At 36.3% G+C, this 22,853-nt stretch overlaps 4 protein-coding genes across 6 annotated transcripts; 3 read left to right on the plus strand and 1 right to left on the minus strand.

Moving 5' to 3' along the window:
- LOC18783863 (protein SET DOMAIN GROUP 40) lies at window positions 570-5,260 on the plus strand. Its single transcript, XM_007215229.2, has 6 exons — window positions 570-777; window positions 864-1,020; window positions 1,110-1,241; window positions 1,340-1,480; window positions 2,066-2,338; window positions 4,139-5,260. The coding sequence occupies exons 1-6, from the start codon at window positions 644-646 to the stop codon at window positions 4,751-4,753; spliced, it is 1,452 nt and encodes a 483-aa protein (XP_007215291.1). The 5' UTR covers window positions 570-643; the 3' UTR covers window positions 4,754-5,260.
- Window positions 7,855-12,310, plus strand: LOC18781998 (sucrose synthase 7). 2 transcript variants are annotated; one of them, XM_020559830.1, is made up of 16 exons: window positions 7,855-7,958; window positions 8,045-8,268; window positions 8,374-8,528; window positions 8,718-8,910; window positions 9,011-9,129; window positions 9,207-9,423; window positions 9,519-9,614; window positions 9,711-9,884; window positions 10,000-10,116; window positions 10,198-10,364; window positions 10,456-10,680; window positions 10,770-11,336; window positions 11,454-11,592; window positions 11,691-11,770; window positions 11,899-11,928; window positions 12,018-12,310. In XM_020559830.1, exons 2-16 carry the CDS (start codon window positions 8,083-8,085, stop codon window positions 12,031-12,033), a joined length of 2,481 nt encoding a protein of 826 aa, XP_020415419.1. In that variant the 5' UTR covers window positions 7,855-7,958; window positions 8,045-8,082; the 3' UTR covers window positions 12,034-12,310. The 2 variants fall into 2 exon arrangements, with proteins under 2 accessions (XP_020415419.1, XP_007216050.2); XM_007215988.2 differs by lacking the exon at window positions 7,855-7,958 and having other exon boundaries at window positions 7,984-8,268.
- LOC18782697 (putative ALA-interacting subunit 4) lies at window positions 12,633-17,217 on the plus strand. Of its 2 annotated transcripts, XM_020559832.1 has the most exons (9): window positions 12,633-13,124; window positions 13,237-13,350; window positions 13,898-13,956; window positions 14,072-14,146; window positions 14,252-14,368; window positions 14,495-14,565; window positions 15,735-16,032; window positions 16,128-16,417; window positions 16,926-17,217. In XM_020559832.1, exons 2-9 carry the CDS (start codon window positions 13,275-13,277, stop codon window positions 16,993-16,995), a joined length of 1,056 nt encoding a protein of 351 aa, XP_020415421.1. In that variant the 5' UTR covers window positions 12,633-13,124; window positions 13,237-13,274; the 3' UTR covers window positions 16,996-17,217. The 2 variants fall into 2 exon arrangements, with proteins under 2 accessions (XP_020415421.1, XP_020415420.1); XM_020559831.1 differs by having other exon boundaries at window positions 12,633-13,350.
- On the minus strand, window positions 17,993-21,701 carry LOC18782344. Its single transcript, XM_007215386.2, has 11 exons — window positions 21,301-21,701; window positions 21,106-21,211; window positions 20,996-21,009; window positions 20,593-20,811; window positions 20,183-20,254; window positions 20,000-20,086; window positions 19,732-19,770; window positions 19,243-19,347; window positions 18,991-19,156; window positions 18,486-18,595; window positions 17,993-18,372 (listed from the first exon to the last, which is right to left on the minus strand). The coding sequence occupies exons 1-11, from the start codon at window positions 21,541-21,543 to the stop codon at window positions 18,286-18,288; spliced, it is 1,248 nt and encodes a 415-aa protein (XP_007215448.1). The 5' UTR covers window positions 21,544-21,701; the 3' UTR covers window positions 17,993-18,285.

A 22,853-nucleotide genomic window follows, 5' to 3' on the forward strand; every position in this document is an offset into this window, starting at 1 on the left:
AATGGAGAAGAAGAAAAAAACTTGCACACCAAGCAAGCAAGGACGGATCCACAGAGGGACAAAACGAAATCGCTTGACCTTGTGACCATATGAAGTCCTCCTCCATGTAAGTTTCGATCTTTGAGCCCTTGGTAGGTGTTGCTCACCTACTGTTTGTTGAAATAACCCAAAGAGGAGACGTCGAATTCGAGACTGAGTTATAATTATTTTTTCATCATAATTTGTGGCACATGAACATGAAAATTTACTAGAGAGCGAGAGAGTTCCATTGTTATAAGGAATTTGGAGTAATGAATCACTGAAATTTTTTCCCAAAGTTTGGGAAGGAAAATCTTAGATCCGTCACTGAAGTCAAGAAACTGACTAATAATCGAATAATTATGAATTGAGTGGGGAATTGCCCATCATGAGTTCTTTTCCATGTCTAAAGTATAATAAGGACTTACATATTTCTCTAGTACAAACGCAAATAAATATAAAACAAAATGAAGTAGACAGACAAACGCAATAGTTATGAAGCCTGTACACAACTAGAGAGAACTAAAAAAATTTGAAAATGTTATTATTATTATAATATTTTTTTGGACAAATATTAACAAGTGACAGAAGTCTGAAAGGGGAGAAAAAAGGGGTAGGGTGGGAGATGGAGCAAGGACAAGGATACCTCGAAAGGCTTTTGAAATGGGCAGCAGAGATTGGAATATCAGACTCAACTTGTTGCGGGGATTCGTGTTTGGGTCACTCTCTCGACGTCTCCTACTTTCCTAGCGCTGGCGGGTATGCAATTACTAGATTAATATCCACAATCGCAAGCTCTCTGTAAATTAATCAACTTCTGCTTACAACTCACTAAAATGCTGCAGGAGAGGTTTGGGGGCTGCCCGTGATCTTAGAGAAGGAGAGTTACTTCTCAAAGTTCCAAAATCAGTTTTGATGACAAAGGAAAGTCTGTTATTGAAAGATGAAAAACTCTCCCTTTCTGTCAATGATTATGCCCATCACTCTCTGTCCCCTACCCAGGTTTTTCTTACTCGTTCTTTTGCTGTATTGATAACCCAATTGTTTGTTTTTGATAAAATTAAATTCTTTTATCATTTCATGCTATGCAGATATTGGCTGTTTGTTTACTCTATGAAATGGGTAAAGGGAAGATTTCATGGTGGCACCCTTACCTTATGAATTTACCGCGCAGTTATGACATTTTAGCAACTTTTGGTGAATTTGAGAAGCAAGCTCTGCAAGTTCAGTTACATTCTGCTCACTTAAGTTTTTTTTTCTTGATCAGGATTTAGAATTTGTGTTGAAAATTTGCTTTTGCAATATCTGATATGGTTTCTAGGTGGATGATGCTATCTGGGCTGCTGAGAAGGCCACATTGAAGGCTGAATATGAGTGGAAAGAAGCTAATGCGCTCATGAAACAACTTAAGCTCAAGCCTCAACTTCTGACCTTTAAAGCATGGCTTTGGGCTTCTGCAACTGTGAGTATACTTTTTCCCGGGTTTGAGGACTATCGTGCTTGTTGGTTTGGTCCTGGAAGTTTAAATGGACATGATGATGGATGCAAAAAGAAAATTTGTGCTTGGGGTTTAAATAGGATTGAATTTTTAAGTTTTTTTCACTTATTATTTGAAATAAATATTTTTGGGAGTTAATTTGGGTTTAACCATTCTATTATATCAGTAATTTTCTGTTTTAGGTATCTCATAGTTTTGGAATTGCCCGTATGCCAAAGAGCAATTGTACTTGGGTTTTAGAGTTATTCTCTTTTTTCTAGTTCTTTCTTCGCTTTCTTCTTCTGCCTCTTTTTTGTTTTCTCTTCTGTTTTCTCTCTCAGTTCCACATCAGGGAAAAGTATATCTTTTATGGCATTTGCAATATTCAATGTTAAGATAGCCAGAAATTATTCATCAGATTGATTAGTTTCACTTATATTTCTCTGACTGTTTAATCCACATTGTTGATCACTTCTATTACTTGTTTTATGGAGTAAAGATTGGACCTTCTGTTCTTTTTAATTAATATTCCAATGCTTCGAATCCTTAAATTGTTTTTCTCCTTTAAAGATATCCTCAAGGACATTGCATATACCATGGGATGCAGCTGGGTGCTTATGTCCTGTGGGAGACTTATTTAATTATTCTGCACCTGGAGAAGAGCCATCTCGTTGTGAAAGTATGGAGCATACAATGCATGACTTAGTGAATGAGGATACTTCGGGTATGGCAGATGTGGAGCAGCTTGTTTCTGATTCACGAAGATTAACTGATGGAGGGTTTGAGAAGGATGTTGATGCATATTGCTTCTATGCTAAGAAAAGTTACAAAAAAGGAGAGCAGGTAATATGGGCTTCTTTGTCTCCTATTCAAGATACAGTTTATTGTTGCATTACAGCTTTCTGGTACTCATTCTACCAAGTTCATTTTTCTACTTTCATGGGTGACATGTAACTACACTGAAATGATTTACATCTCTCTTAACATTCACCAGTAGCTGAGAATGGTTAAGTGATTTACATCCCTTACATTCTGGCCCTTCATATGCAAATTTTCCTTTAGTTATGGGATGTAAAGTTGACATAGTTTCACTGCGTGTATATTTTGTGGTCATTTATTAGGTTAGTCCATCTTTGTTTTTTCAAGGTGCCCCAAAACATAGATTAGATATTTAGTCTATCTTTAAAAATTAACTTATTCTTGAATGAAATTTGAAAAAGACATCAATGAACTGACTCTTGGTTACCATAAAAATTTCTCTTAGGCCATCATGTTTGGTCTTTGGCTTCTGAAGAGGATGTTCCTTTTCTAACAAAGCTAGTGCCGTTGCTTAGGATTTTGGGATTCTCAAAGGGTAAGAAAAGGGACTTTATTTTGGGGCTAAAAGAAGGCAAAGGAAATTCTAAAGTTGGGTTTTACCAGTGGCCCTACAAATAGTGATGTGAAACAAGTTATGTTATTTGCATTTTAGGTAGTCTAACATGTGGGTGGATGGACGAATTAGAGTTTAAGGAGTGTTTAGTGGTTAGCAAAAGGGGAAAAGGAAAACTTAAAGAAGAAGAGCATTCAAAAGCTTGAAGGATGTAATGGTGCTTTTGGCGAGTTGTTGAAAAGAGAATCAGTTGTGGATGCTTTGATTTTGATGAAAGTTTTCAAGAATTCCAAGCATATGTGGCAGTAGTAGTCTGGCAGCAGGTGCTATAGAATATCTCGGGTGATACAATTTGGGATAGTAGTGCTCTCCGGCATTAGCTAGGTATCTGTGCTGTCTTTCTGATATCATGTAATGCCACTCAGTTCACTCTGTTGCTAGCATACCTTATAGTTCTCTTATGTAACGTTTAAGGAATTACATGGACTCTGTAGGGCAAGGTTCATTCTCTTATGGTTTCATAGATATCTGGTGTGTTTTGATTCCACAATCACTAGAAAGTAAATGGCTCAGATTGATGCATCATAATCTCATAGGTTCATAAATAATTCCATGATACTTTCAGAGTGCAGAAACTTTTTAGTTCGAGAAACTGAGCTTTAAATATTAGGATGCCAGAAGTTTCTTGAGAATAATATGATTATGCATTTAGCAAAAACAAAAACCGTAAAGTGCTTCTAAAGAAATTAATTGTATTATCATAACTACTGCGAATGGTTAAATGGCTTCAGTTAGCAGCCACTTACTGTGTTGCTTTGTCCATTGAAATCTTAAATTTCTCTGTTCTGTAAAAAGTGAGGAAAAGTTAGTTTAGATTTTGAGAACTAAATTAGATTCAAACATGCAATGTATGGTTACTACTTAATGAAACACCGCATAGTCTGAGATGCATTGCATTCTGCCCACTATATGAAACACGGTGTACTGTGTAAATGTAATCCATGGATTATCACTGGTGGAACAAATATGAAATGTCACTTTTCTAAGAAAGATAAAAATGTTTTAAGGCTGTATCATTTCAGTTCTGTTTGATAATCTTACTACTAATTTCAATGTATTGTTATCAACTATTCACTTGAAAGTTATTACCACTGTCTTGATATAGGACAACAGGTAGCCATTTGATTGCATTGGGTTATCTTAGGTCTAGAGTTGGATTTTTGAGATTGGGATGAGAGGTTTGGATTTAAATGATACTTTATTGTCTGCAGGTCCTTTTAAGCTATGGAACGTATACAAATCTGGAGCTTCTTGAGCACTATGGCTTTCTCTTAAATGAAAATCCAAATGACAAAGTTTATATTCCCTTGGAACCTGAAATATATTCGTCCTGTTCGTGGCCAAAGGAGTCATTATTCATCCATCAGAATGGGAAGCCATCTTTTGCGCTACTGTCTACTTTGCGATTATGGGCAACCCCACAGAACCAGCGGAGGTCTGTTGGACACCTTGTTTATTCAGGACTCCATCTCTCAATTCAAAATGAGATGTTTATCTTGAGATGGATTTCAAAGAAGTGCACTACCATTTTGAAGAATCTGTCAACATCTTTTGAAGATGATAGTTTGTTATTAAGTGCCATTGACAAAATCCAAAATCTTGATGCCCCTTTGGAGCTCAACAATGTGTCATCCACTTGTAGAGATGAGATTTGTGCCTTTAAAGCTAATGTTCTGCAGAAGGGAGAAAGAAGTAGTATGGAGTCAAAGGAGAGGTGGAGATTAGCTGTGGAGTGGAGGCTTAGTTATAAGAAAATCCTGGTCGATTGCATTTCTTATTGTGATGAAATAGTAAGTTCTTTATTTCATCAAAATAACTCATCCTAGAAATGAAATACGTCCATTTTTTTTATGTTGTTATTCTTAGGCAGTGATTGATCAATGTCCAAAAGTCACCCCATGGTTGATCCGATTCTTGGTTTTGAGAGTATTCGATTATTTCAAACCAAAAAAAAAAGGTGTTCAATTACAAATTTTGATGCGGAGCATTAATTTCTCAACCTTATACTCACTCACCAGCCACAACCTTCGTCTGCCTCTCTCTTTTTCTACCATTGGATTCTTGATTACTTTAATCTTCAAAAACCTATATTGATTTCGTCTTGTAAACTTCATGGAGGTGTCTCTCTACATTGTATGGATTATTTTGCATTACAGTTTGAGAAACCCGCTGCAACCACGGGCGTTGGCAGTTCCATTTTTGTGTCAGTTTGGCCAACTTATGCGGTTTATGCATCTACTGATTCTCTTTAAAATTGTGTATGTCCAAGATAATGTCACTTCTCACAAGACTCGTAGTTCATTTTTTCAATGGTCACTCAGATTTACTCTTTATTTTCATTCAATATAGGTACAGATTTATAGTTTTTTTCGTTGTGTACTTGGGCTCTTTTTGGTATTTTGTATTTTTTCTGTTCAAAGCTCCTACGCGAGCAAAAGCACTTGGAACTGCCGCCGAGGGTGGAGGCCTGGTGGTGGTGGTCGAGAGAGAGAGAGAGAGAGAGAGAGAGGCGTGAGGGTCAGGGAAAAATTATAAAAAGACACGACCCACCCAGGCCTCCTAAACCCTAAACAAGAATCTATCCTATAATCAGAATGTCACCTTTAAAATACAAACATAACAGAAGGTTTAAAATCACATTTAATGCTATACAGACTCAAGCTACTTAGAGGAAAAATACTTATCAAGAAAAGAGAAAAAATAGAAAGCCATTAAAAGATGGATCAGAAACACCTGGCTTGGTGTCTCTGTGTAATACAGAGATATAAGTCGCTCAGTTTGTTCAGTTTCGATCATTTGGGGAAATAATCATCACTTCCATCTATGGTTTTTTCCAATTGCAAAAATAAAAAGAACATTCAAGACTCAAGATTTGGAAAACCAAACTGAAAAAAGATTTGAAATTTCAAAAGACAAAGACACAAAAGGAAGAACAGAGAACGTGGTTTTCGGTGCTTCTCAAGGAGCAATATGTAAACAACAAAATTCAAAATTCAAAAGCAAGTTAGTGAGATCTGATATAAAGAACGAAGATGGATCAGAAACACCTGGCTTGGTGTCTCTGTTAATACAGAGATATAAGTCGCTCAGTTTGTTCAGCTTCGATCATTTGGGGAAATAATCATCACTTCCATCTTTTCTTTATATGGTTTTCTTCAAGAAAATTCAAAATCATTCCAACACGAAAACACGAAATTTGAAAACCCAAACTAAAAAAAGACATGAAATTTCAAAGGACAAAGAAACAAAATGAAGAATAAAGAACAAGGAGTTGTTGAGATTTGGGAAAGATCAGAGTTCTGGCTTGGAAATTAAAAATAGCGCAAGTTTGAATCAGCTTCGATCATATGGGGAAAGTAGCATCACTTCAATCCCAAATCCCTAAAATTCAACACAAACAGAAAACGAAGCAATAGTACAGAATCGAAAAATAAAGACGTAAATTTTGTCCGAATCTGCGAGAGAACCAATCATAAGAAGGCCCTCAATGATTCGCAGAAACCGAATAGCTCTGGCGTCGGCTCATACGCAGCGCCCACTCTTTTTCAGAGAGCGATGGTAATCAGTTTAATCGACGCCGAAATTCAATCCCTAACCGCTAACACTGTCTATGCGAAAACACAAAGTGAAGAGTATTGGAAGGAGGCGATTGAATTTATAAGCTCTCATGTTCCACTTGGAAACCCTAATTTCAGTAGGCTTTTTGTTCCCGCGCACGCACGCCACCCTTTTTTTTTCTGTGTGGCCCATGTCCCATATATGAGGCCCAGAATTTTATATGGCGTTGGGTCCTGACCTCCGTGCCTTGGACCATAGGTCACGGGCCGACGTACAATATATATTTTTCGGTGGTGGAAATTCGAAAATTAGGCTAGGTGATTAAAAAACACAAAGAGAATAAGGGCTGATTTGATAATGATTTTGGAGATGCTTCTCTCAAGAATCGCTTAAAATCACAAGCAATTATATATAAAAAACGTTTCATTCCCGCAAGTGATTCCGGCCATTCTAGAATCACTTTGAAACATGCCCTTAGAAAATTAGGATTAAGCTAGGTAATTGAAGTGAGCTATTGGGTTAGGCCAAGTGGTGAGGTTGTATAGGATATAAAGCAATGCATCTGATTAACTCAATTCAACACCAATCAATCTATGTAAAGTGGAGGGCTTGGTTCTCTCAAAGCAACTCAGTTTGTGCATGTTGTTTTCCAAAAGATAGGTAAGGCAAAGAGTGGAGATTAGTAAATATCAAGGAACTAATTTCTTGACGAACTTTCTCCCAATAATCATTGTCATTTTCTGGAAACAAGAGTAAAGTTTAGCCCATATTGAAAAATGTGGTTGTGCTAATAATTTAAAAGATCTTGAATTTCTTTACTTATTGTCAATTGGTTTTGAGTTGAATGCTTACATTTTAATATGGTATCGTCGGAATAAATTATTCACGTTTTGTGCCCAATGACCATATGTATTCTCACGTCACCCTATATGAACTCCCTGCCCACAGTTTTTTTATATCGTGAGTTTGAATCCCCTTATTACATCCTTCTAACATAAGTTGGAATTCAGGAGCTGGAATACAGAACAACTCGTCCCACATCTTATTGAGTTTTTAGGAATAGTGTACAAACCAATAAAGTTTCTCAAGATGATGCCATCTTTCCCTTTCTTTCCATATTCTTACTTATGCCAACTAATGCAAGAAGACAGAAAGAAGGAAAGAATGATACCATTAGTTTCGTGAGAGAGAAACAGCTACTTTCAAACCAGAATATCTTCTGCCAGAGATCAGATTCTTTTCTTTTGATTTTTCCTTTATATTGTATTTGGATGAATCATTCTTTTCTTTTTTTGATTTCCCTCACTTTGTGAATCTCTCTTCTTATACCTTTCTTTTCAACACATTTCATGACAAAAAAAGCAAAGATTTCTAAGCGCTTGACGAAACCAAAAGCAAGCTGCAACCATCAACAAGTCAGCCGCATACATCATACGTAATGAATTCCTTAGCCTATAAATGCAGAAACATAAGGTGACCAAACCTCAAACTTCTTCATCTCTTTAACACTTGAAGCCTTTGTCTCTTTAAAAACAATAGTTTGCTCAATATGGCTTCAGGAGCAGCCATCAAACGATCCGAGTCCATAGCTGAGAGCATGCCGGAAGCCCTGAGGCAGAGCCGGTACCATATGAAGAGGTGCTTTGCTAAGTACATTGAGAAAGGAAAAAGGATAATGAAGCTTCCCCATTTGATGAGTGAAATGGAGACAGTCATAGATGACAAGGTTGAAAGAAACCAAGTCTTGGAGGGAGTGCTTGGCTATATATTGTGTTCAACTCAGGTTTCTAATTATACCTTCTTTTCTTTTGGGGCGTAATTAGAATGTGAAATTATAAATGATCGGTTTGCTGATATATTGATCTGTTTGCTTAATATTTATCCACAGGAAGCTGTTGTTATTCCTCCATTTGTTGTCTTTGCCATAAGACCAAATCCAGGGTATTGGGAATTTGTTAAAGTCAGTTCTGAGGATCTCTCAGTTGAGTCCATCACTGTCAGAGACTACTTGAAATTCAAAGAAACGTTATATGATGAGAAATGGTACATCTATTTTTAATTATTTCAGCTTTTTGTATCTCAATAAAGGTGATAAAGTACATACATAGGTTAATCTTACCAAAAAGAAAAAGAAAAAAGAGGAGACAGCATCAAAACATTTACGAGGCTTGCTATTGAAACATTGCATCCTGTTGCTCAGGACTGGGTGATGTTAACACTTTCACATTGCAGGTCAAATGATGAAAATACATTGGAGGTGGATTTTAGAGCAATTGACTTCTCAACTCCTCACTTAACTCTATCTTCCTCTATTGGAAATGGACTCAATTTTGTTTCCAAGTTCACCAGTTCAAAGCTAGCTGGGAGATTGGAGAATGCACAGCCCCTTGTGGATTATTTACTTTCACTAAATCATGAAGGAGAAGTATGGGAATGCCAGGAATTTAATTCTGTGAAACATAAAAATTAAAATTTCATTCTAATTACAATGTCTGAAATGTATTTATGTGATTTTGAATTCACAGAATCTTATTCTAAATGAGAACCTCAACACTGCTTCAAAGCTTCAGACGGCACTGATTGTAACAGAAGTGTACCTCTCAGCACTCCCCAAAGACATGCCGTACCAAAATTTTGAACTAAGGTGACTCTACTTCTCATCTTCTATCTTTTGGTGGATCATGTAACTTGAAATCTGAAACCAAAGTCATTCATTTACAGGTTCAAGGAGTGGGGCTTTGAGAAGGGGTGGGGAGATACTGCAGAAAGAACTAAGGAGACAATGAAACTACTTTCAGAAGTACTACAAGCTCCAGACCCATTGAACTTGGAAAGGTTTTTCAGCAGACTTCCTATAATATTCAATGTTGTAATATTCTCTCCTCATGGCTACTTTGGCCAAGCAGATGTTCTTGGCTTGCCAGACACCGGTGGGCAGGTATAAATTTAAATACTGTATCGGATAAGCTAAGTCTCTTTGGGTTGGCATTAGTTACTAAGCTGTAAGCTTTTCAATCCTTCTATTAAAAACAGGTAGTTTATATTCTGGATCAAGTGCAAGCTCTGGAAGAGGAACTGCTCCTCAGAATTAAGCAACAAGGACTTACTGTGAAGCCTCAAATTCTTGTGGTGAGTTTCATATACAACAATGGAAAAATTCCTCATGAAGGCCGTTCGGTATAGTTACTAGTTAGTATTATCTAACTACATTCTTGGCTTGGATAGGTAACAAGACTCATACCTGAAGCAAAGGGAACTAAGTGTAACCAGGAGTTGGAACCAATCAATGGCACCAAGTACTCTAACATTCTTAGGGTGCCATTTAGGACAGAAAAGGGGATCCTACGGCGCTGGGTTTCTCGTTTTGACATCTATCCCTACCTTGAATTGTTTGCACAGGCATGTTTCCCTCAACAATTTAATCCATGCTCTTACAGGGTTCACTAATTGATTTTTTTTTTTTTTTTTTTAATGTGCTTTCTGTTCTTAATCTCCATCTCTTTCAAATTACTAGGATGCTTCTGCAAAAGTCCTCGACATTATGGAAGGAAAGCCAGATCTTATTATTGGAAACTATAGTGATGGGAATTTAGTGGCATCTCTCATGGCTAGTAAACTGGGGATTACTCAGGTCAGTATTCATTCAGCTTATAGATATACATAACACATTTTCTCCCACTTCATATCTACTAACCTAGCACATCAAAACCAGGCAACTATTGCTCATGCTTTGGAGAAGACCAAATATGAAGATTCAGACATCAAGTGGAAGGAATTAGATCCTAAGTATCACTTCTCATGCCAATTTCTTGCTGACACAATTTCAATGAATGCCACAGATTTTGTCATAGCAAGCACATACCAGGAAATTGCAGGAAGGTTAGAGAAAACAACTGTTATACCTATATATGACAGGGCTTGCCAAATGAATGCATTTATAGTTTATAATGTACTCGGATGTTGTTTGCAGCAAAGACAGACCAGGACAATATGAAAGCCATACTGCATTTACACTGCCAGGGCTCTGTAGAGTTGTTTCAGGCATCAATGTATTTGATCCCAAATTTAACATTGCTGCACCAGGGGCCGATCAGTCTGTCTATTTCCCCTATACAGAGAAGCAGAAACGGCTGACATCATTTCATCCTGCCATCGAAGAACTGCTGTATAGTAAAGAGGATAACAGTGAACATATGTAAGCGCTGGAATAACAAATCATTCCTTTTAGACTTCAAATGAAGATCACTAGTAATCTAACATCTACCTAAACCATTTTTGAAACAGAGGATTTCTAGCAGACAGGAAGAAACCTATCATCTTCTCAATGGCAAGGCTCGACACTGTTAAAAACATTACTGGTTTGGTTGAGTGGTATGGGAAAAACAAGAGGCTGAGAAATTTGGTTAACCTTGCTGTAGTTGGGGGGTTCTTTGACCCTTCAAAATCAAAAGATAGAGAAGAAATTGCAGAAATAAAAAAGATGCATACACTGATAGAAAAGTACCAGCTTAGGGGCCAGATCAGATGGATAGCTGCACAGACTGATAGGAACCGAAATGGAGAACTCTACCGTTGTATTGCTGACACAAGGGGAGCTTTTGTGCAACCTGCCCTCTATGAAGCTTTTGGTCTTACTGTCATAGAGGCAATGAACTGTGGACTGCCGACCTTCGCAACCAACCAAGGAGGCCCAGCTGAAATCATTGTGGATGGGATCTCCGGTTTCCATATTGATCCCAACAACGGTGATGAAGCAAGCAACAAAATCGCTGATTTCTTCGAGAAGTCCAAGACTGATGCTACATACTGGGACAGGTTTTCAAAAGCAGGTTTGCAACGAATATACGAATGGTAAGTACACATGAATCCCTACTTGTTTGGTTGAGTTCATTCATATTAACATGTGCAGTATCGGAAAACCAACATCTTCTCCCATGGTTTTTAAAACAAGTTTTCTTAATTTTGTAGCTACACTTGGAAGATATATGCAAACAAGGTGTTGAACATGGGGAGCACTTATACTTTCTGGAGGCAGTTGAACAAAGAGCAGAAACAAGCTAAGCAAAGATACATCCAGATGTTCTTTAATCTCCAGTATCGGAACTTGGTATGCTATTATGCTTATATAATACAATGCATCTCATATTTATTCTCATTTTATTATGTTCAAGATTTAGAGACTTATTTCCATTGGCATTTTTGCAGGTGAAGAATGTGCCTATCCCAAGTGATGAGGCTGAACAACCAGTGCCAAAGCCAACTGCCAAATCACAGCCCACACCAAGGCATGTTAATCTAAACTAAAAGCAAAGTAGTGGAAGACTTTGAACATGATCGCATAATATAATTTTGCATATGTTAATATTACCTCTTGGGGCACTAATAACATATATTGTTCATAACTGATGTGCAGCACAAGACGCTCACAGTCTCGATTGCAAAGGTAAAGAGTAAGATCCTTACAATTGTCTTGTTTTTATCTTTCTTTCCACCAAAGCCACATAACAACTCTTCTACCATATATACTTTCAGGATGTTTGGAGCCTAAATTAAGGTCAAACAAGGGAGCCTGATTGAGATTGCAATTTGAGCTACCCAGCAGCGTTTCCAACAACATTCCATATTATACATTTACAAAGAAGAATAATTGTGGTGTGATCAATAAAAGATGAAGATTTGTTTGTATGTAATACCAAAATTACAGTTTGTGAGGTTTTCAATTTAATATTTGCAAGGGTGGCTCCGTGTCGACCCCCTTATTTGCTCATGATCCTCTACTCACTACACCCCTCTTGAAAAAAAAAAATATCATGGACATTGCTCAATGATGTGTGCCATTTTGCACCCTATTGGATACTGCTTGGCTCATTTCCTAAAGGAGAACGTTCTCTTTTCTCTAAATCATAATTTAATGTATATGCAAAAATAATTCACAAAAACGTGAGAAAAAAATCTCTCCACCCAACATCCAACTCCTAACCGCGAAGACATCACAAATGATCATAACTCTACCAAAAAACATGTTATTGGTGTGAAGAGTAAATCATCATAGTTTGATGTACATAAACATGTTATATACTTGAAATGGTATATATAATTGTTTCATTAATGAGTAAATGGTCTTATAGTTTTGAACCCAAGTTCATTACAATCCCAAACCCAACCGAATGATAAATAAAGCAAAATAGAAAACGAGTACGAAAAATGGAAGGCAGAGAAGAGAACGAGGAATCCAACCGATCAGAGGGTGTTGTTTGGTTTGGAGAGAGAGAGCGTGCCTAAGAATAAACATATGATATGACTTGGGAGTGACTGAGTGGTAAGACTAGGTCGAGATTTAGCAAGTAGAAGACCGGTGGTTGCGCGCTTGCGCTCGTGCAAAAGAACGAAAAACCAACCAAAACGCAACACACATGAATGAGATCGCATCCTTCCTTCCATTTTCTTCTCCTAACAATCTTGTACACCAAATTACGCAGCAACTACCCGAAAAAACAAAGAAAAAAAATTTAAAAAAAATCAAAAAATATATCGAAAAAGAAAAAAAGAAAAAAAGAAGAAAAGAAGGTAAGTGTCAATTTCAGATTAACAAATGAAACAAAGCAGGCATTTTGTTCCTTCCATGACTCGAAATTTGTAGTAAGAGAAAGAAAGTTCCCAAATTTTCAAAAGGGTTCTTTTGCTTTGGCTCAATTGATCTATCACATTACTCCCCTTAACAATTTTTCTGTTGTTTTCTGTGTGTGAGTAGTGGGAGTTGTGGCATTGTAGAGGAAGGGGATCGTGGAGATGGAAAAATTAGGATCAATGACCAAAGAAGGAGCCTCATCTTCCTCTACCAAAAGGAAGTCCAGAAGACCCAAATGTTCGTACCTTTCTAACTTCCTTTTTGTTTCATTTTTCATTTTTAGCATAAATGCATGGCGCTTTTATTTTATTTTATTTTATTTTTATTTTTATAAATACAAATGTATTTTGGTTTCTGCTTTTCTTCAATTGCTCTGCTTTCTGCTGTTTACGGTTTTTCTTGAAATTCCATTGTTTTTTTTAAAACATTTGTTTGGATGCTTCATTGTGGTTGTAACATTTTCTTTCAAGGAAACTTCATGTGCTTTATTGGGTAATCCAATTGGTTTATGCAGAAACTCCAGCATTTTCTTGTAGGAACGTAGCCAACATATTTTCTATGTATTTATCAAAACATGGTTGTTGGTCCTTGAATAAGAATTTGATTTTGAGGGCCCATTGTAACCCCATTTGTTGACAGTTTAGTTTTCTTTCATTTTCTCCTAACATTGGAGTTGGATTGTCAATCTGCAGTCTGAATAGTTCAATTCAATCCTTTTCTAATGGTGTTACATCATTATTCTAACAAAAGTCATATGCTTGGTGCATTCTGATATATATTCCAGATTCCAAGTTCACACAGCAAGAGCTTTCAGCTTGCAAACCAATTTTAACACCAGGATGGGTAAAGTATATGTGTTGTGTTGAACTTTCTTCTCAATTATAGGTTTTGCTTCAATTTGGACACTTTACATTTTTCTTGTTTAAATATGTTTCTTTTTTTTCTTTTCTTTTTTCAGGTCATTTCTATATTTGTCACAATCGGCATTATCTTTATCCCTATTGGCTTTGCTTCCTTATTTGCATCAGAGCGTGTAATATATCTCATTGTCCTTTATGTAGTGCTTATTGTGAAGTTCAATCAATGGCCGCTGTTGAATTTTACCATGAAACTAAAATTTGCTTTCTTTTACATGCAGGTGGTGGAAATTATAGACCACTATGACAAAGATTGTGTTCCTCTTAGATATACGGACGATAAGCTTGCATTTATTCAGAGTAGTAAAACTAACAAGACCTGTATTAGGAGACTAACTGTAAGTCCAATCCTCTGCTACTGCTATATATAATAAAGTTCAGGCTTAATTTTTCATAGTCTCTCTCTACTCTCTAGGTTGGGAATATATACTTATGATAATCTACATTTACTGGAGGTTTTTCAGGTTCCAAAACAAATGAAATCTCCCGTTTACATCTACTACCAGCTTGATCATTTCTATCAGAATCATCGCCGGTATGTAAAATTCTTCTTGTCATGTATCATTTCTTTAGAGTATGTGGAGTGGACATGGCTGCTTGATTTAAGAAGTTCATGGAAGAGGCCTAGTTTCTGTTTGATAAACTTGGCCAAAGAGTGAAAACGAACAATATCACAAGCTTTAAACTATCCTCAGCGTAAGCTGGGAAGCCTGGGACTTTAAAGCTTTTGAGAAATCTTAGTGTCTAGAGATCCTGCAAGCAATTATTACTTGCAGGATGAAATAGAATTGTCCACCACGGCAATGCATCAATGAAAGCTAAACAGTAAAGCGCACAATACACTTTCTAACAAGAAGAAGAATCCAGATTCCAAATATTTAAGTGCTTCACTGGTTTCAATATTTGATCAAACCTTTAAGTGAGTGCTTCAATGGTTTCCTATTTCAAACAATCTTACAGATGAAGACTCCTAGACTGAGTTAAGAGGAACAGAGCCTTAGGCTCAAGAAGAATGATGTTCTGCTGACTTAGGCCAGCTTAGAGAAACCTGCCTGCATTTGCTTAGGTGTGGGATTCACAGTTGGAAACAGCTACAGCTTTGGATGTTGTGATGATGAAATTAGAGAGTTTATATTACTAATGGAATGAAAGATTATTTAAGACAGGTGAAAATTGTGGAAAACTGAAAATTCTATCTTCTTGATATTGTGATAGCAAATAGCTTTCTTATCAAAAGCATCTGTTTAAAAGGCTATTAGAGGGCCAGAGCACATCGAAATACTCATAGTAAGAAAGGTAAAAGATTGTGGCTGAGAAGAGATAAGATTTAAAGCAGGAGTATTCAGGTATAGTAATGGTGACCCATGGAGTATACGTAATATTCTGAATCTGAATATAAGTATTTGAGTTAGGACAATGTATGAAACCTTGTTTCTTTTAGCCAGTACAGTGTACCAAATATCTGAAAAATAAAAAAGAGTTACCCAGCTTCTCACTTTATATGGTTTTTCTTCAAGAGAAAATAAAAATTTTGGAAATTGTTTTTCTGTTAGATGAAGTTCACTGAATGCTCTATGCATCCTTCAGGAAGATTTGATTGGAACTTGAAAATGCCACCTTACAAATTGCCATCCCCCTCTTGGTGTAATTCTGAATTTCTGAGATACTACAACCCTGTTTCTTATTGTGAAATATTGTTTCCAGATATGTTAAAAGTAGAAGTGACAGTCAGTTGCGGAGCAAGTCTGATGAGAATAAAACAAGCACCTGTGATCCTGAACGCAATTCACCAAATGGTGCAATTGTTCCCTGTGGTCTGATTGCATGGAGTTTGTTTAATGACACATACAAGTTTTCAGTGAAAAACAAACAACTGGGGGTCAACAAAAAGGACATCACATGGAAAAGTGACCAGGGGAATAAGTTCGGCTCGGATGTCTATCCTAAAAATTTCCAGAGTGGGGGTTTGATTGGAGGAGCAAAACTGAATTCTAGCATACCTGTAAATCTTCGCACCTATCTGTCTTGTTGTGTCTCTGCAGTTTACTTCGTTTATTGCTTTAAGTTAATATTGTTCTCTGGTTCTGCATGCAAAAGCTGAGTGAACAAGAAGATCTTATTGTTTGGATGCGGACTGCAGCACTGCCAACGTTCAGAAAACTATATGGGAGGATAGAAGTGGACCTTGAAGCTAATGATGTAGTAATTGTAACAATAGAGAATAATTATAACACTTACAGCTTCGGTGGCAACAAGAAGCTCGTACTTTCAACCGCAAGCTGGATTGGTGGAAAGAATTATCTGCTAGGCATAGCATACCTTACTGTTGGCGGACTCTGTTTGTTCTTGGCCATAAGCTTCATACTTCTATATTTGATAAAGCCAAGGTACGTGAATTGGTTCATAAGTCTACAGCACTATGATCAGTTAAAATTTTGGTTCGCTTTTCAAAGGTCAGATTGTACAATAAAAACAATAATTGGGAAAAGGCTGTTGTCCTTGAATTATGTAAGTGCTTAAGTATATGGTAAATTACTAAATTTTGTATTTAAAATGGGGTCGGATGCCAAAAAATTTAGGCAAACCCCACCCAGATCTATTCCTGATGAGCCTGACAAACTAAATATGCAAGTCTAAACATTAAGTTGGTTGACAATGCCCTATCATTTTGCCACTTCAGGATCACATTGACAGTAAATTTACACTGGTCTTTTTGCTGAAAAGAAACACTTCCTACAGGCAATCGGTATTTAAAACTTGGAAGTAGAAAGTGAAATATGCTTTAACTAGTTGAGTAGTTGATTTCTGGTTAATCGAGCACAATCGGGTGTGCTTTTTCGATGTTGAAAGCTATTAGTGAGATGTGCTTGAAATTTCTTTTGCATTTTTGTGCAGGCCTCTTGGGGATACATCCTACTTGTCTTGGAACAGAGGTGCATCAGGAGGACATATATTTATTAGCTAGGAGTATCCACTAGTACAAGGTTTTTCTGGACAATCTCTTTTGTCATCAGTGATAGGACCAGATCGAGATTTATATCTGTTTCTAAAAACATCCTACCGTTTTTTTTTTTTTGGGTTTATTTTGTTGATAATGTTAAAAGCACCCAGGCTTGATCAGTAAGTGTATATATTTCATTACAGTTGTTGATATCAGGAACTTTTCAAGAAGGAATGGCCTTGCATACATTTTGATTTTGGATTTGCGTTTTACTAGGGCAGGTTTCTCTTTTAGCTTTTAATTATGAACTTTTCAAGAGGAACGGTTTTGTAAATATGGTGGCACTACAGCGAAAAAGTGGGCCAAACCCTCCCTCTACCCCCATTGCCCCCGGTGGCCCACTAGATTGCTCAATTTAAAAGTCTCTTAATATGGGCCGAGAGGAATGATAAGAAACTTTAAGATATTAAAGAAAAACAAAAGAAACCCAAAAAAAAAAAAAAGTTTTATAAAAATAAAATAATCAGAGTATGAAAAGTACCACTGAATATTGGGAGTAAAATTATATTTGATCTTCTGGTGTTTACACTGACAAAATTTTCTCTCATATTTCACACTCTTCTTTCCTCTCACTCTTCCTTTCTTTACTTCCTTTCTTTCCTCTCTTCTCCGTTAGTGTGTTTTGCTAAGCAATGGGAAGCCTATTTATAGGCAAATTGGATGGCTTCCAACATCATCATTAAGCTTTTTGAATATTATTTCCTTCTTTTCTTTATGTGGGCTCAACCACTTTCTTTACAACAAGAAGAAGGATTTAGCCTTGTCAAATTGAAATCATTTTTTTAGTATTATCAATTGTTGCAAAATGAAGACTCATGAGGATTGGTGCTGCTCTGTCAAGTATATTTTCCATGAACAAAATTGTGCTGCGAATGCCCTGGCTACGCAGAGTTATGAGTTTGATCCTGGTCTCCATGTGTTTTTGGAGGCTCCAGTTTTTCTTGGTGCTATGTTAGCTGTTGATGTTCGAGGTGTTGCTAGACCTCATCTAATTTCTGTTTAGTTTCTTTTTGGTTTGGGGCTTTAGGCCCCCTCTGTACCCCAAAAAAATAAATTTATTTTTCAAATTTGCAATAGCCCTCTGTGAGCTTATCTTGTATTGTCCTTTCATCAATGAAATTGCTGCAGCTATAAAAAGAAAAAAAGAAAAAAAGGGAAAAATAGAGCCTTCTCTAAGCAATTTAACTCCCCAAAAAAATTAGAAGGAAAAACTTGAGTGGACATTGGAGTAGAAAAATGTGACAATAGTTGTAGTTATCCACAAGCTGGTATTGTTGGCTCCATTGCTATGGAAATGTCCCTATCACACATTTCAGAAGTAATGTGCACAACTCCTTCATCCTGCATGTTCAGATCAGATGTAATAAATTATATATACCAAAAAAAAAAAATTATTTTATTTTATGCGGTTTTATTTATTTATTAATTTTGCACATGATATGATGATTTAATACCTTTGCAATATTTCTGAAATATGTTGTTGTATAATTTCCGGTAGGGAAGAATACTTCAAAAAGATCTGCTAAAACCAGTTGTGGCTGGGAGACTGCTCCATTATACCAGTCTTCACATGAAAAATGCACAAAAGGAGGGAGGGAGAGAGAGAGAGAGAGAGAGAGATGCCAATTACGCACAATTTTCCAGTACAAAATAATAACCAAGTAAAATGTAAAGCAACTGTACTTTGATTGCCTAAGACTAAATTTTAATTCCATTTCTCTTCATTTAAAATTTTAAAAAAACAACATTATCTAAAGAGGTCTAGTCCGGTGAGAAATGGTTTTGACTTGCATATCAGTGGTCTTTGGTTCAAACCCACTTTAGTAATGTGTGTGTGAGAAACCGCCAATTCCTTTGTAGTTTAGATTATCGTTTGTATTAAAAAAATATTTATATAAAAAAAAATTTAAAAAAGCAAAAACAAAGGAAAAAGGAAATGTAGTGAGATGCAACACTTACCAAGAGCAGTTGAGTTTTGAATTCTTTTATCGTATCTCCACAAGCTTTGGTTAGAGAGAAAAACAAAACAAGAATGATCTTCCACATTTATATTTTGGAGAAACGTTGATGAATTGTAATTAACTGCATCTGAAGTGTATGTTTCGTCAATCACCACATCGACGGTCTACATGAATAAAGAAAATTAACATTAATCTCATAATTAAGCTACATAGTTTATTTATATGCATATATATATGTGTTTCAACTCACACATAGGATGGCATGCAGTTGATCCAAATCGTCCGGACTAGAGATGTTGTAGGTAATCTTGTTGATAGAATCATCCACATTCTCACCACCTGCGTCTTCCACATACTGCAAGTTCCAAGTTTAACGAGCAAATGTCGGTTAAAATTAAACTTCTAGTTAACAAATTAAAAATAGGTTTAATTGCATTTTACTACTCCAAAAGCTAAATTTGGGCTATATTAAGCCTCCGTCTAACAATATGTGAAAATTGAGTATCGGATTGTTAGATAGAGGGTTGATATCGTGCCAAATTCATGCGTCGGGTCTGACATTGTAATTTTTTAAAATTAAGATCTAAATGCGCCAAAGTTGGTCAACTTACAAAGGGTAAAATGCAATTAACCATAAAAAAATTTAGCTAATTAAAAAGTTTCTTTAAGGGCTTCCTGCATATTCACAAAAATGATAATTGACAGGAGAATTACAGAATTACTGATATCTTGTGCTTACCTTCAACTTGTATGTTTCTTTTGTAAAAGACCATATACCCTGAAAAAGGAAATATAATTAACTAATAAGTCATATAGATGAAGTAATTATTGTGGATTTACTGGTGAATTATTATTATTATTTTGGACCAATTAAGTGAATTTACCACAGCTTGACTGTCAAAATAGTAACAAAAAAGTGACATCATCTATGATATTAATTATTATGCAATTATGAAAATTCCCTATTTGATGTAATAACCCTCTCATGCTAAAGTTTGTTGACCAACATTTTCGTACTGCATCCATGCCACTGTTGGTTTGAATGAAGTCCTGCCTTTCGTACGGTTGGTCAAACATTGATAACTCTGTGTAACCTGCATAATAAAATATAAATATTAGTGCAACAAATGTTTCATACTTACTCTGTTTTCAATATTTTATTTTATTTTTCTTAGTTGTCTCATACTTACTGCATCATATACTTGATTTGCTCTGCTCTCAACGTTTGCGAACACTCCCAAGAACTTGATCCACTCTGCTCTCTATCAAAATATGGGAATGAATCAGATTTAGTATTTAACCTTGTTTGTTTTTCTTGGCCAAAATGAACCAATCTAACAAGATATTTAAAACAAACTAATTATTCAGATTCTAGACGGTTCAGGTCATTGAAATACAATGTGTGGGAGGCCCTACAAAGATATCTCTCAATTAAGTATTTGAGGAATCCTCAACTAAAGCGCTCTCTCTCTCTATATATATATATACACACATTTGGAAATGAGGAGGAATTTGAACTTATAGACTAATAAATAGCTAGGGGTTGCTAATAAGAATAACTTCACCTTTTCAGGAAAAATTGTGTACATCATTTGGTTACCTGCAAAGGGTTATCCTCTCCATAAGGAACAAAAGAGGCAAAATTGCAAGCTTGTGGTTGGTCAGTGTAGGTAATAAAATGTGCTGCAAATTTTGCTAGTTGTTGTGGCTCACTTTTGTCAATCACCTCAATTTCTCCAGCTTCATACAGTTTCAACACACATTGAGAAGCCACGGAGTCTGATGTAATGCCCTTCAAGCTCCCAAGTAATCCCAGGAGCTGCATATTAAACAAAATACAGTAAAAAAAGAAAATTGACATAAAATCCTTATATATGTGAAGATGGTGCCATGATCACATACTTAAGATATACTCAAAACATAATTAAAGTTAGATAATTAAGGAGAAGGAAAGACAGATTCATACTAAATTATGAGAATTACGAGTTCATGGTGATCCTCACCTCGAAAAAGGAAACTGCAATTTTACAAGAATTTTTTAGAAATAAACACAAAAGATCATAAATCAGAAAATTATGTATAAATGGTGTCATGGAGAGTTAGTAACCAGTACCTGGAAAATTATAATCGGCATCGATTGAATAGTTTGATAATGGGATAACAAAAGATTTGATCCTTGAGGTGCAATATTTTGTCCTTGCTGCCATCCTTGAATTGTTCTATTGTTTTTGTTACATCCCAAAAAAAGTCATGGAGAGTAGTAACCAGCTTCCTCTACTAGCTAGGATTATGTAGGAAGAGAAAGTACCTGGATGAGAAGGTAGCTCTTGCCGTCGATGGCATTTTTGATGACTTTGAAGGTCTGTCCATAATATATATGGAAACTAACTGCGTCTTCCACCTTTGAAGTGCTGCTGTTCACTTTGACGGTAGTTGTTGCCGCATTTACTCTTCCATGGCGACCATAGCCAAAGAAGAGCCAGACCACAGTGAAGAAGAAGACAAAGCTTTTCACCCAACTGGTGAAACAATAAGAAGAAGATGAACCCATGCCAAATGAAACAAAAACTTGGTGCCCCTCCTAAAAACTAGTTCTCTATAGTCCTTGCGAGGTGGATATGCTAGCTATCATTCTTTTAGAGCATGATAAACTATCCTTGAAAAAAGTACGACAGTAATTTAGAATCCCATTCCTGATTTTCAAGAATGTCATTTTCTGATTTCATGTGGGACCTACGTGAATGATTTCCATTCCATCTATTGATCATATTTGAGATTAGCTAGTAACAACAAATATTTCTTAACCGTAATTTTATTTTAATTAACGACTGACAGTTATTCACACGTGTAAGAATAACTAAAATAACTAACGCAATTCACAAGTGCAGAAGGCTGTCACTAGCGCTATTAGGAATTTTGAATCAAATTCAGTTGTCTCATATCAGAAAGAGATTGAACATAGTGAAATAGTAGTTATTTCTAAATTATATCGAGTTGTTTTGAGATAAAATAAAACACCGAAATAATGAATTTATAAGTGTAATTACATCGAGATAGGTTAAGTAGTTAAATTGGCGACAATACGGTAGAATTTAGGGAACTAGGGTAGATAAGATGACATCATCAACTGAAGTGGAGCACACATGATCAGCTGGCCACTCAACTGCCCCCACCACAATTTGGTTAGAGAGAGAGTCATGGGATGAGATTCTTAGTTGGAGGTGGTGTCAAATAAATTACTTGAATTGGGTCGTGAGTGTGAGTTGGCAGGATGTGCAGGACCAATTGATAATTGAGACACTATAGTTAGTGACCCGTGAACCCATATTGCCTTCCATATTTGTCATCTTCTTTTCATCACTTTGCTGCACGCTCTCTAAACTTCCTAAACTTTTTATCTTCTACCATGATTATACATGACATGTGCTCTCTGCGCCAATATATATACGGTATACCACAACCCTCCACTACTATCTCCAACAGTGAAAATTGTCGTGTGCTCTAGCAACCCAACAAAATGTTTATACTCCCAATGCTTAAATGCCCTATGTTTTGGGTCGATGCTCAAATGTCTTTCAGTGTTCAACAAATTTAACAACCTCATTTCACTGGTAATTAGTAATGGGGCTGTCGGTGGTCTTCATAGGTTTCGGCTACACTTTTGGATGCTCCAACACAACCAGATCAGTTAAACATATGCTTGAGCTGAATCAAAATAACTCTGACAAAAGAAAAGCAGAAAAAGAATATATAACTCTGTGACCTCTGCGGCCAAAAACAAAAGGGTCACATGTAAGCCCTCAATCCCCACGTTAAGATCCCGTGAAGGTGTTAAGAATCCTCGCTGGTCTTCTACTTGCC

Source organism: Prunus persica, chromosome G3 (assembly GCF_000346465.2).
Source record: "Prunus persica cultivar Lovell chromosome G3, Prunus_persica_NCBIv2, whole genome shotgun sequence".
Classification (NCBI taxonomy): domain Eukaryota; kingdom Viridiplantae; phylum Streptophyta; class Magnoliopsida; order Rosales; family Rosaceae; genus Prunus; species Prunus persica.

Excerpts from the sequence above, each read along its gene's own strand:
- LOC18783863 (XM_007215229.2), top strand. The coding sequence starts at position 644 with ATGGAGCAAGGACAAGGATACCTCGAAAGGCTTTTGAAATGGGCAGCA. Across the intron at positions 1,242-1,339 it reads TTGAGAAGCAAGCTCTGCAA|GTGGATGATGCTATCTGGGC; the intron begins GTTCAGTTACAT and ends TATGGTTTCTAG. Across the intron at positions 1,481-2,065 it reads GGCTTTGGGCTTCTGCAACT|ATATCCTCAAGGACATTGCA; the intron begins GTGAGTATACTT and ends TCTCCTTTAAAG.
- LOC18781998 (XM_007215988.2), top strand. The coding sequence starts at position 8,035 with ATGGCTTCAGGAGCAGCCATCAAACGATCCGAGTCCATAGCTGAGAGC. Across the intron at positions 8,911-9,010 it reads CACTAAATCATGAAGGAGAA|AATCTTATTCTAAATGAGAA; the intron begins GTATGGGAATGC and ends TTGAATTCACAG. Across the intron at positions 11,593-11,690 it reads ATCTCCAGTATCGGAACTTG|GTGAAGAATGTGCCTATCCC; the intron begins GTATGCTATTAT and ends GCATTTTTGCAG.
- LOC18782697 (XM_020559831.1), top strand. The coding sequence starts at position 13,275 with ATGGAAAAATTAGGATCAATGACCAAAGAAGGAGCCTCATCTTCCTCT. Across the intron at positions 13,957-14,071 it reads CAATTTTAACACCAGGATGG|GTCATTTCTATATTTGTCAC; the intron begins GTAAAGTATATG and ends TTCTTTTTTCAG. Across the intron at positions 14,147-14,251 it reads CCTTATTTGCATCAGAGCGT|GTGGTGGAAATTATAGACCA; the intron begins GTAATATATCTC and ends TTTTACATGCAG.
- LOC18782344 (XM_007215386.2), bottom strand. The coding sequence starts at position 21,543 with ATGGGTTCATCTTCTTCTTATTGTTTCACCAGTTGGGTGAAAAGCTTT. Across the intron at positions 20,087-20,182 it reads CAAATCAAGTATATGATGCA|GTTACACAGAGTTATCAATG; the intron begins GTAAGTATGAGA and ends TTTATTATGCAG. Across the intron at positions 18,596-18,990 it reads TCAAAACTCAACTGCTCTTG|ACTGGTATAATGGAGCAGTC; the intron begins GTAAGTGTTGCA and ends TTTCATGTGAAG.